The sequence below is a fragment of the Amphiura filiformis genome, chromosome 9 (genome assembly GCF_039555335.1).
Source record: "Amphiura filiformis chromosome 9, Afil_fr2py, whole genome shotgun sequence".
Taxonomy (NCBI): domain Eukaryota; kingdom Metazoa; phylum Echinodermata; class Ophiuroidea; order Amphilepidida; family Amphiuridae; genus Amphiura; species Amphiura filiformis.
Window position 1 is genome coordinate 24,564,239 of NC_092636.1, and position 14,089 is coordinate 24,578,327.

Consider the following 14,089-nt stretch of genomic DNA (forward strand, 5'->3'; position numbering starts at 1 on the left):
ATTTATGAAAGGCATATATAACTTGCACCCACCGAAACCCAGATATTCAGAAATGTGGGACGCCTCTGTAGTTTTAAATTATTTGAGAAAAATATCACCAGCAGAAAAAATCTCACTTAAGGATCTTACGCTGAAACTGAATATGCTTTTAGCTCTTGTTTCAGCACAAAGACAGCAAACTATCCACCTTTTGAGGGTTGACAAAATGAAACAAAAATCAACCTCAATTATATTTTATGTACATGACATACTTAAGCAGTCTAAACCGGGAAACACCGGAATCAAACTGGACTTGACAGCTTATGTAGTTGACCGCAGACTATGTGTGGTTAAGTATCTCAAGGAGTATCTAAAAGGACAAATGTGTTTCAAAAGGAGAGAAACAACTTTTCTTAAGTTTCAAAAAGCCACATAATAAAGTATCAAAGGACACAATTGGAAGGTGGTTAAAGCTGGTTATGGCTGCAGCAGGAGTGGATACAGATAAGATGCAGAGTGTGACACAGTTACAGGGCAGTTTTTAAAAAACAACTTTAATGCACTTCAGGCTTAATCTTTTACATGGTATTTTAGTATACCACTGGGCATTATAATTATGCAAAAAGTAGAAATCCGAGTAAAATTGAGGGCGCTGCTGTGAAGATGTCCGCTAGGCAGAACAGGACCTGAATGCAAACAAGGTAAGTTGATTGAAAGCAATAAGTTAAAAGTATCTCTACGAGTACCACAGTACTGGTACAGCCGGTCCCTGTGTGAGTGGTTGGTCTTTCGTCAGATGTGTCAAGTACTGTGAAGCAAATCACACATTATGGCTTTAAATATGCACATATTTGACTTATTTACTCTACTCGGGTTGTTTTCATTAACTGGTATGATATGTTACTCTCAGGATGTACTTAAGGAAAGGTACTACGTACTTTATATATGTATGCAGCAAAAATACTCCATGCATATTGTGCTGCACTACACATGCAATCAGATGATATTCTCATGCTGTACAATCATTCCTCAATGAAAGTTCATTTTAATAGTAGAGTGAATAAATAATCCAAAAGATTATTTTATTATCAAACCAACATTCTTGTGCCTAAAAACAATAGACAAAATGTATTTGGACCAAAAATGTGACTTGATTGATCAAATTTAAAATATTCTGTTAAAATTTTATATATTTTTTTGTATATGTAATGTATTTAAGCTTTCTTAACACTTGTATCACGAAGGTTAATAATTTAGATTCAAAGTACAATAGTTGGGATTTAGTTCTACACAAAATCAGGCCATATAGATCTGACAAGGAACAGGGGCGTCGCTAGACCAATATGATTTGAGAGGTGTACAGCATGTTTTGCCGACGGAAATATTTTGTGAATTGTAGACCCTAATTTTTTTAACCAGGACGGCGCTCAAGAATCTAAAAAGTGTGGGGGGGTAGGATCAAATGTTTTTTTCAACAATTTTTTTAAAATTAGTAACTACTATAACATTCACAATAGGTCTATTACGCAACAACAGCACAATTTTGTAAGACAATAATCTTGAATCTTTTATATGACTCTTGCAAATCATATGGTATTGACGACAGTCAATTTTTGCAGACAAAATTGTACATGGGGGGTGTCACACCCCATACCCCCCCCACTCTAGCGTCGCCCCCTGTTGAGGACATTATAGTTGCATGTGCTTGTTGAACATGATGATCAAACTCATTCCAGCATCAGATAAGCTTTCATCTGATAAATTGACCCTCCCTGTATCATATCAGTACTTACAACTGTTCTGTATGTAACTAAATGGCCTCAGATTGCTTGTAAAATATATGAAGTACCTGTCTGTATGTACATGTAAGTCAATAAAGAGCAAAAAAAAGATGAAAAAATCAATATGACTACTCCTGGTACTTCATTGGTTACTAATACAAATTTGAAGTTGAAATTTCAGTATGAATATAAGTTGGAGAAATTATACCCTTTTTAAAGCTCCAATGCCCGTTGGTATGGATGCACCAGTAGTGTTTCTAGACATTGTATCACATAAACATACCGGTGTCATAATACATCTATACTTTGTTTAACTTATCATAGGGGAAAATTATTTGTTTTTTTGTTACTGCACACATCAATACAGCCCGACTTATGCTCAAGTAAATCCTCATAAACGTACATCACTCGCCCAATATGCGAAGCACTTTTTGAGTATATGCTGCACCTGACAGTGTTTATGCCATTCTATATCACTCCATGATGTTATGATTACAAGCTTAACAATCTATAGATTTGCTTTGCTTGGACCCCATGTTGTAACACTTACTATTAAGACTGGGAAATATAAAGACTAAAATGATGAGTATCTGGATATTTTTTCAAACTTTTTAATGAACTTTACTACATGTACTATGTCAAACAAAGTTCGAAGACTTTCTGCAAATAAGATTTCACATTTTGCTTAGGTCCTATAGCAGGGCCTAGATTTCAACGAGAATCACAGACTCGATTCTCGCAATGATTCTCATAAGATTCGGTTGCGAGAATCGACTTCTCTCATTGTATCATACAGTAAGTGCAGTGACTATGATGGATTTTGATTCTCGCAAACCAAGACTAAATCTAGGCCCTGCCTAAGCCCAGGCCCATCTGGCCCTGTGGTAAATATGGCCCTGAACACCACAAATACAGGACTCTTTCCAAAGCTCCAATGCTTCAAAACCTGTTACAAGTTTGTATGGTTACCCTAGCAGTTCAAGTTCTAATGTAAAATACAAAGACTCCTGAAATTATGAGTTTCTGATCTTTTATCAATTAAACTGTAGCTGCAATTCAATGACTCAGCAGCAGAAAGACTTATCTCCATCTGCTGCTCTGTGTACGATTGCCTGTAATATGGTTTAGTTAACTTGTGCATGTTACATGCACTCATTATAGTGGTGGTGAAAGTATTGTGCATTTTTCCAGAAAACATCAAAATTGGTACAAATGAAGGTTTTGGGGCATGATAAATTAATTTCCAAGATGGTAGGAAAAGGTCTTCAACGTTAATATACACATGTCAAATTTAAAACTGCTCATATCTTATTGAAATCAACACTAAAGTATTCTTCTGGTCATGAGGATTCAAAATAGTTTCAGTATAGTTTGACCTATCTGTGATGTATACTAATAAAATAATAAGCGGTCTCTATCTGTCTGTGTGTCCGGCTATGCGTTCCGCCGCGCTTCGACACATCGGGCCGAAATTTGAGCCATGGGTAAGTGCCGGGGAAAAGCATGTTGACCGCGTGGTTTTGAAGGTCATTGGAGGTCAAGGTCAAAGGTCAAAATTTCAAACTTTGTCCGATCGGGCCCAAACTTGGTGGGTGGGATCCTTGATACGAGGGTAATATATGCCCGAAATAAAATCAAGGTCAACCGAGGTCAAAGGTCATTACGCAGGGGTTAAATTTCAAACTTTGCCCGATCGGGCTCAAACTTGGTGGGTGGAATCCTTCGTATGAGGGGAGCATGAAAAACATTATATGGAGGTCATCCGAGGTCAAAGGTCAAAGGTCATGGATTTCAAACTTTGTCCTATCGGGCTCAAACTTGGTGGGTGGAATCCTTGATGTGCGAAACAAAATTGAGGTCAACCGAGGTCAAAGGTCATCTAGGGGCTAAATTTAAACTGCCCTATTGTGCTTAAACTTGATATGAGGGAGCATGAAAAAATTACATTGAGGTCATCCGAGTTCAAAGGTCATCTGGGGTCAAAAAGTATCTATCATCATCTGGGGTCAAAAAGTATCTCTATCATGCAGATGGTGCCCTTATAGCTACAGGGCTATTACAGCTGCAGGTGCACTAGTACTAATAAAATAATGAGCTCTGTGTGTCTGTCCGGCAATGCGTTTCGCCACGCTTCGACGCATCGTTCCAATATTTCGGACATTGTTGGGTACCGGGTGGGCGCGGTTTATCAGGTAGTTTTGAAGGTCATCGGAGGTCAAGGTCAAAGGTCATGGATTTCAAACTTTGTCCGATCGGGCCCAAACTTGGTGGGTAGAATCCTTCATAGGAGGGGCATATATTCGCCAAAATAAAATTGAGGTCAACCGAGGTCAAAGGTCATTATGGAGGGGTCAAATTTCAAACTTTGTCCGATCAGGCTCAAACTTGGTGGGTGGAATCTTTCGTATGAGGGGAGCATGAAAAACCATTATATGGAGGTCATCCGAGGTCAAATGTCAAAGGTCATGGATTTCAAACTTTGTCCTATCGGGCTCAAACTTGGTGGGTGGAATCCTTGTGCAAAACAAAATTGAGATCAACCCAGGTCAAAGGTCATCTGGGGTCAAAATTTCAAACTCGCCCAATCTGGCTAAAAGTATTCTCCATATCACGGGAGCATGAACAAAATCAAACCAAGGTCACTCGAGGTCAAAGGTCGTATGGGGTCAAATGTCCATTGGGCTTAAACATGGTAAAAAGAATCCTTGATATGTCAGGAACATGTCATAAAGTCAAAAACGGTCATCAGAGGTCAAGCAGTATCGCTATCATGCAGCTGATGCCCCAATAGCTACAGGGCCATTACAGCTAAAGGCACACTAGTAAGCAAAAATATAAAGGGTCCAATTTTGGGCTCTACAGGGGTAAAACCTGAAATGTGCTCCGATTTTAACCAACTTGGCAACATTTAATATTGTTCTTGCAAAATCAATTCAATTTCAGAATAATTTGCACCATCTAGGATGTTTGTTGCATAGGAAAACTCATAAAATATATAGGTCAAGGTCAATGGGGGTTGACCTCTTTCTTGCTGGTATACGTAATGAAACATCCAAAATATGACAAACTATTCTGAATTTTGTGATGTTTACCCATGTGCATCCCAAAATTGACATTTGACCTTTTTGCTTATAACTCGAGACCTGTACATCACAGGTAGGTGAAATTATATATTTTTCTGAATCCTTAGGACCATAGGTCAAACACACTTTTTCTGAATCCTGTCAGCAACAGTGAAATAACCTTAAAATGACCATAAAAGTGCAATGCAAATTAGCAGGAACGGACTGGGACTGCTTAGAGGCTGGCACAAATCATTACAGGAAATTCAGGAAATACTTAAAACTGCACATTTCACTATAGTATTATATACCTCAAAACATTTATTCTGCTGTGCTCCTCAACTTCCTGAATGCAGTATACATCATTCTAACCAAAGCAAATGTATAATACATGCACCCAGCTTTGCAATTAATACACACAGTCAAGACTCCCCAGCTTTTCATAATCACCGTGCACCAGGAGCAACAAAATGTCATCTGGGACTGTAAAGGAAAAGTTAGCTACCCTTCAGACTGAGATTGCCGACTTAAGAGCAACTGATGTGGATACAATAAATGGATTATTTGCTGGTCTGAATGTCTCACGTTCAAACACGGGGTGAGTAAACAATTTGTAAGCACTATCACAGGCTAGTAGTAGCCAAGAGTTAATTTTGGGGTGCAGGGGATAAAAAGCATAACTTCTGTGAACTTTTCCTACAAAAAAGGGCTAATTTTCAATGTTTTTGACAGAAAAAAGTGCATTAGAGCTTATTAGGTTCATCTGGATTTTCAATTATAACTGTTTGATGGGAATTCATACTATCAAATCCAATTTTTGGTGACATACCTTGTTACAGTTTCATACTGCTACATAGCACTTCATCAGACTGGCAACCTTGCTTCTTCTTTCCTGAAGTCGCTGCCGTTGGCAGTGCCAGAAGCTGGTCAAAAATATTTGGTAAGAAATAGTTCCCTTCATCTCTGTTCATGGTAATCACCCTCGTCACCTGATCCAACTTGCCTCTCTAATGTCTTTTGTTCCTTTTGAAACTTCACGCTTGTTTGGCACTCGTCTCAAAGAACATCAAGGAGAAGCAGAGAAAGCAGCACTTGGGGGTTCATACCCGGTCACAGAGAAAGCAATCGATTACAGAAATAAATAAATCGGCTATTTCAGACCACGTTACGCAAAACAACCATGTTATAGGTTAGGAGGACACTAATACTAGATCAAGGGAAACCAACAGCAACAAAAGACATATTTAAAAATTTGGATCAGGTGACGAGGGCAAAACACCATGAATAGAGATATTCTTACCAAATATTTTCAACCAGCTTCTGGCACCGCTTAACGCAGCAACTTCAGGAAAGAATAAGAAGCAAGGTTGCCAGTCTGATGAAGTGCTGCGTAGCAGCATGAAAATGTAACAAAGTATATGTCACCAAAAATGGATTTGATAGTATGAATTCCCATCAAACAGAAAAAAGTGGACTTTTTTCAGATTGGCATTTGGTATATCAATGAGCCCTTTTTCAAGAACCAATTTTGGTATATGGATGATATCATATGCATATGGATGATTTTCTTCCAGAAAAATAGCCTTATCTTTTCTCATGATAGCCAAAGTTTTCTAAATTTACCAAAGATTTTGGGGAAAGTTGTAAAATCTCTGTAAAATTTTTGTTAAATTTGGCTGAAAATTTGGACTTTTGGTATAGCGATGGGTCCAAATTTTTATGGAAAATTGGAACAGCCATGGGTCTGAGCAGCACATCCCTACCCACAACCAAACTTGAGTACCCCCTGATTTTCAACGCAATTAGAAATTAAAATCACATTTAATTAAAAGGTTTTACACTATTGCAAATTACTGATTCCTATTATGCTATAATAAGGGTCGATCCATCATGAAAATTATACAAGGAATAACCTTTAAAAGTCCACCATACCCGGATGGGTACTTATCAATTTTCAATCAGTCATATGGCAATTTGTTTCCAGGAATTTTTGAAAATGAAAGTCAGTCAAGGGCCTAGCAAAGATAACCAAATGGGTTTAAATCACCCATCAAGTGCTAGTTATTTCCTAATTGCACTGCCCTCAATGACCTTACCATACTCGCTCCATAAGGAAAAAAAACAAAAGCAAACAACAATTGCTGTGTTGCCTCACAGGTAAAAATGAGACGATCAGTCAGATTTTTTTTTAAATCAAATTTTGAAGTTTTAACCTTTAACCCTAACACCCATAAATAACACAAAATACCATGATGAAAACCTCTGCGCATGCGTGAATCGCAGGGTCTGCGATGTTGCAATCACCCTAAGTGCGATATGCTCACAGAATTGCTGCCTGGGGCAGCGTTACCCGTGTGGCTACCGGTCGGTGATCATGTGGATGGCATGCGGGGGGTCAAAGGGTTAAAGTGACAGCACTCTCAGAAACATGTTAATTAAAAGTGATTAACATCTTATATTGCATTTTCCCTTGTTTAATTAACTCTACTCTGAAAAACGACCATACAGGGATGTGTTATAAACATGGGTTGTATTTTCGGTCATTAAGTGTATCCGTGGGTATTCATGCTTGTCGGTGAACTTTAAAAACACCCCCTTTTGCATCTCATTTCGCGAAGTTTTTAGGGGAAAAACACCCCTTTTTTTAGTGATTTCGCGAATTATTTGCCCTTCGACAATACCCCTATTTTTGCTAAAACGCGAATGATATTTCTAATATACTCTTTTCTGGCAGAAACGCGTTGGCTGCTCGATGGAAATGCCCTTTTTTCAATTTCGCGAACATGTGGTTTGAAAAAACACCCCTTTTTTGTGTGTTTCGCGAATTGCGTTTCTTCATCTGAATACACCCCTTATTTCGCAAAATTTTCGACGAGCATGAATACGTGCGGATGCATGGAGTGCGGGGACCGGTAGTGTATATCAATGACCCCTTTTTCTACGCCAATTTTGGTGGGTGGATGGGTCATTTTTTTTCTTCAAAATTTTCCCAATTTTTCTTGAAAAATAGCCCAATTTTGTCACACAATATTCATTGTTGTGGTCATTTGTGTTAAATTTGGCCCAAACTTTCCCCTTGGTAAAGTGATGGGTCCACTTCATATTCTCAGTGGCACCTCTCTTCTCAACCAAACTTGAGTACCCCCTTGACATTGCCACACAATTATTCAAACAGTTGAAAGGCAACAAACACCAAAATTTATATCCTGATTTTTCTCTTCAACAGAAAATATAAAATGGATAGTAAAGAACGTGGTGTAGCTATGATCTTTAACAACATGACTTTTGAAGAGAAGTCAGAAAGATCTGGTTCAGAAAAAGATGTACAGGAACTTGGATGGCAATTGCAACAACTCGGATTTAAAGTTACTGTCTACATCGATTATAATTCGGATCAAATGCACACAACAATCCGTGACTTCATTAAAGGTACGAGAGGTCAAACTTTCAATGTTTTTATCATTCTATCTTGGAAGTCTAAATCCACGAATGGGCTATTCCATTTTAAGTCCACACTACCAGAGTGGAAGATTTAGCTAAAGTCTTCCACAGAGGGAGTATGAGTTTTGACTAGAATAGACAGTTGGATAACTTCCATTTGAAATACTCACTCCAGTTGTGGAAGATATAGCTAAAGCGATAATACAAAGGGAATATGGGTTTTAAAATGATTAACCCTGACCAATTACATTTGAAAAACATGCTCCCCCTGTGGAATATATTTCCAAAATCTTGCTCAGGGGTAGTGTGGATTTTAAATGGAATTGCCCAATAAGCTTCCATTTGATATTAGGGCATGGGAGTACAAGAAAATTCATACTCAGTCATATCATATTGATGCACATTATCCTGGGACAGTTCTTTGTTTAGAAATGGGAGCTGGGAGCTCAATTTGTTTGAATGAAAATACTTTGTTTTTCAACTGCTTTCCTGACTTTGTTATAAACTTATTGATTTTTATTCCTTTCTTTTTTTCTGTTGCCCGGCAAACACAAAACGCTTTCAGAAAATATTTAAATATCGGGTAAAGGGTATAAAACATTTTAATAACATTCAAAAACATTTTTGAAAACTTACCACAAACCATTCTAACATAATGAAATGTTTGCCAAAAATATTTTATAATACCAATTTGATTTTTAAAATGTTGTTGTAATGTTTTTTCATACAAAAGGTTTTCATGACCTTTACACAACCCAACATTTAAATGTTATGAATGTTTTGACCAAACCCAAAACATGTTTATAACATTTTATAAACATTTTTGCATTTGCTGGGTTGTACATGGGTTGATCAGCATGTACTATGATCCACAACATGCTCATCTATCAGGTGCATAGTTCTTAAACCCCAATACATTTGTACATTCATTGAATGACCTTTGAAATTTGGGTACAAAAACTCATACTCTGCAACTTGAGGTCAAATTTTGCACTATGATTAATATGTAATTGAGGTTATTGGACTATGCCATTGGGATGAGGCTATTGTGGTCCCATAGTTATGGATGGCAACATGCCATTTATTTTTTTTGTCTAATTTGATCTAAATAGCAACAAGTTGAGCTATATTACTAATCGTAATCACTCGTTTGGTTTAAATTTTATTTTCACAAATATATTTAGAGCAATCCTCCAAAGACATGGACTGTATTGTATGTGCCTTCTTCTCACATGGAGGAAGAGATGGTGAAATCTGCATGCCAAATGGAAATGGTATACTACTGGACAACATACTCAATCAATTCAACAAAGATACATGTCCAGAGAAATTGAAAGATATGCCAAAAATATTCATTGTACAGGTGAGTAATGCTGATCCCTGGGGAGGAGTAGGGGTAGTGGACACTCCCACACAGAAGCACTATAATCTTTTCTAATGTAATCAAAAACTACTTGCTTGCATGGCCACACCCACATGGGTTACATAGAAATAGTAACTATTCAACATTGCCCCAATTCAGAAAAAATATTTTGTTCCATTTTCCCCAAATAAAACCATAAATATATATGATCTCGCCTACTCCAGGGGCCAGCTCTTGGTAGTCAGGGCTGGACTTTTACCCATGCCCGCACGCCAATGCTGTTGGGCCTGTAATTTTCTAAAAGTACACGGTAGACTGGCGTGCGGCATTTTGACACTCATAGCTCACTCTATTTGGCAATCTTCTTGAGTCTAAAAAGTGACAAATTTGCGCATTTTGTACAAATTTGTTCCACTTTTGCTCCCTTCACTATTTTAGCTTCAATATGGCAAAATCTTTCGCACGCTTCGGTACCATACACTTATTCTGTTGCCAAAAGGTGTTGGATTTACTATACTTCAAGAAATGTTTTCCACCCCTCCCCATGTCAAAAAGAAATCTACTTCACTTAATACAGAGCAAGTTACGAGCAGGACTCGCATCTATAAATTATTAACACTTAACAGCTACATGCATTATAATGCAATAATGTAGTACTAGACTATCGGGCTATCGGAAAAAAATCAGGCTTGTAAAATTTAAGAGTTACATCCCTAACTGGCTAGTGGCAAAAAAAGTTAAGGTCCAGCCCTGTTTGTAGTCCTGAAGACTGATTACATGTACTTCTGTAAGTAACATAATTCTATTTGAATTACTAGGCCTGTCGAGGTGGCGATCAAGATGTCACAACCAACCATGACGATGATGACGGATCAGGCGAAATCTTATGTGAAGCAAAACAAGTCAGTCAGTAAGTAATAACTAGAATTTTGTGTTTTATTGGTTGTGTGGTTTCGACAAAAAGCGTCAGCTGCAATGCCTCCACCTTGACATGCATCATTTTAACTGGGATGATATCAAAAATAAAATAAATAAATAAATGTATGCAAATGAGCTACCAAATTAGTATATTTTGCAACAAAAACCTAGTGAAATTTGAAGACCGCCAATTGCCATCCCTCCACCATGCCACATCATTATACCAGTTCAGAGTTCTGAAAAATTGGACGGAATGAATTTATGCAAATGAGCTACCAAATTAGCATATTCTGCAATAAAAACCTAGTGAAATTTGACAACCACCAATTGCCATCCCTCCACCATGTCACATCATTCTATCAGATCAGAGTTCTGAAAAATCAGACGGAATGAATTTATGCAAATGAGCTACCAAATTAACATATTTTGCAACCAAAACCTACTGAAATTTGCTACTCCTCAACCAAATCACATCATTCTATGCCTTACCAGTTCTGAGAAATTGCACTTGCGCTTCGGACAGACAGACGGAGTAACAAACGGACAACCAGGAAACATAATACCTCCGGTGGAGGCATAAAAATGATATAAATATCATATTTGGTAAACAAGAAATTCAAGCAACAATCCCAGGTAGAACAAGTTTTTTGGGGGGACAAGGCCTTCCTGTTACCACAATTCTTTCCTACTTTCTTTTTGCCTCCCCTATATCAAGCTTGCATTTCCTTTTGTTTTCCTCTTTTCCTTTCTTTTTTATCTTCTTCTTTTCTATTTACTTCAGAGGGGCTGGGCCAAAAGCACCTCTGAATCTGGGCTTGATGTTGACACTCTAGTAAGTTGATGTATAAATCTTATGAAATTATACTTTGATGTGCATTTTCATATTCCCCCCATATTTTGTGCACATTATTTTCAGATGTTTCATCGATGAAGCTGGAACTGAAATTCGTGGAATGCCTACTGGCAAAAATATGCTACTTTGCTATGCGTGTGTTGATGGTAAGCGTGTTTTGGCATTTTCTCAATCTGATTTCCATATGGTGAAGAAAACAACAAGGTTCATTAGGTTGTTATTCCAACTTTCAAATTTAAAACTTTATCTCCTCCGCAGCCAATTTGGTTCAGCTCCCTCGGAATAAAACTGGTCGTGGAGGAGACTACCCTCCATTGTGTTTGTTCATTTGTGTATGAAGAGCCCTATTTGGAGTCCGAAAAACTTAGGCTGTAGACACTCTCAGCTAGAGTCCAATGTCGTATTTTGCTAGAAATACTTTTAAAAGCATTAAATTAGTATCACCCCGGCGACCCCTGTGCACTGGAAAACCAGAATTTGTTATCATAAAAGAAACCAAAATACAAAAAACCCAGATCTACATGCATACATATAAATGGGTAGAGAAATTGGTCTGAAATATAAATAAATTTTAAGAAACATACGGGATATTATAATGATCCATTGACCTAACACCATGATAGCAGGCTTATTAGTCATTTTATATACCTTGTATATACCGTATTGTCATAATACCAATATTTTTGATAATATATAATGAGTAATATTTAGCATCTTAACTGTGCAGTCCATATGCACGAACGCATACTGATCTTTGATATTCAGGTTTTTGTACAACTCATATAACATGTCACTAAGCAGGTCATATATGTCTTGGCCTTCTCCTATTGTATTTGTTCATCTGTGTATGAAGAGCTGAAACTCCATCCGTATTAGGGCGTAGTTCATTGAACTTACCGGACTGGTATTGCAAGTACTTCATGTACTAATAGATCGAGGCGATTGCATTAAAAACCTAATAAATTATTCATAACAGTTACATAATCAATCGAAAGTGCGGTCACTCGTCACTCGCAAACCACCCAAATTTGTGACCTTTTGCATTGGAAAAGAAACAATGTGAATAGAGTGCCCTCTCAAGGATGTCTACTCTCTGACTTTATGCCCACCCTCCCCTGTTTTTAGGGCAAAATGTATTTGAAAACTACCCTTAACATATGGCATATGATCAATTTTCCCACATCAGTATTCAGTAGGGTGGGAAAATTGGGGGAACTATTCCTCGAAGTTGTAAATAATGATAGAACGCATGTCATTTCTAAATGTTACTCTGACATTTGCATATTTTTGGCTAAAATAACTTGGTATTTTCAGTGATTTTAAAGCAACTTTTTCAGATGGCCTACAAGAAAATACATAGTCTGTCATTTTCCAAATATAGTCCAGCTCTAATTAGTGGTATTTAACAAATTAAAGCGCATTTTTAGGCCATGGATATTTTTAACTATGGCCATGATTAGCCAATAATAACTGCGCACCATCTATTTTGAGGTCATTGTGGGAAATTGGGAGGGTTTTGTTTGGGCTGAGGTATTTTTCGAGGGCGCTACCGCCCTATCGTGCCCGAGGCCAAAAACGAAACCCAACATTTTTACACAATGAACTCAAAATAGATGGTGCAAAGTTATTATTGTCATTCATTACCGTCGTTTCTGATATTTTAAACAAATCATAATGGCATTTTGTGTTATTTTATGTCATAAAACGCTGTTAAATATAAACAGTTACCCTACAAAAAAAGCGACCAGGCGAACTAGATATTAGCGCCGACAACAAGAGCTACCAATCACAGAAGCGCAACGGCAATGTGTGGGAGCGTATGTTGTATGTAAGTCATTGTAGCACGTATCAACGTGTTTTAGGAGTCATAGTGAGTTATAATGCAATAAGTGCGTGGTCAGGCAATCAATTTCTTTTGATTGGATCACAGGCTTCACATTTATTCATGAGGTTATGAACTGTTCTTACAGGTTTCACATCAGTGAGAAAGTCCGAGGAAGGCAGCAAATATATACAAGCACTGTGTAAGGCCATGGAACGCGATAAGTACAATATGGATTTCTGTTCCCTTTTGATGAGTGTGAGCCAAGAGGTCTCCAAAGATCCTGTAACAACCGCATACTATGCAGTTACTAAAGGAAGACCACGCTGCTTCCGGCGTCTGCTATCCATAGATGACGTGAAGTATGGAGAGCCGCCACCTCTTGAACATGGTGAAAAAATTGAAACACAATTAAAATGGCAGCTTCCCTGTTACACATCCATGCTTACCAAGAAGCTTATATTTAAAAAAACAAAGGAAACCCATGAAATTGTGTACAAGCCATCTGAGAAAGCAGCTGAACTTAAGGCTATATACGCAAAACCAGGGGTGTAATTACAAGCCATATTAACCGAAATAAATAATAAATATTCAATGCTGTAGAAAATACAATCTTTAAGCAAAACACACAGACCAAAAGAAATCATAACAGGTTTCTCATTTTTTATTTTATTAGGCAAACTGGTCCAAATTAAACAGCTGATAAATAGTCCTTTAGTCTATGTATTCAAGAATGTCAGGAATTTTTATTTCTTGTGTCATATTTGTAATCACTTTCCGCATTTTTAAATAGATAATCAAATGATCTTGGCATAAGACCAATATGGCATACAAAAGTGGCGTAGCATCACAGGGGGGCACAGGGGCATG

At 37.6% G+C, this 14,089-nt stretch overlaps 1 protein-coding gene across 1 annotated transcript; it reads left to right on the forward strand.

The window, feature by feature from the left end:
- The first annotated feature begins 5,214 nt into the window (after nucleotides 1–5,214).
- Nucleotides 5,215–14,089, forward strand: LOC140160295 (caspase-6-like). The gene is made up of 6 exons (XM_072183567.1): nucleotides 5,215–5,420; nucleotides 8,049–8,251; nucleotides 9,448–9,626; nucleotides 10,445–10,536; nucleotides 11,461–11,543; nucleotides 13,368–14,089. Exons 1-6 carry the CDS (start codon nucleotides 5,293–5,295, stop codon nucleotides 13,772–13,774), a joined length of 1,092 nt encoding a protein of 363 aa, XP_072039668.1. The 5' UTR covers nucleotides 5,215–5,292; the 3' UTR covers nucleotides 13,775–14,089.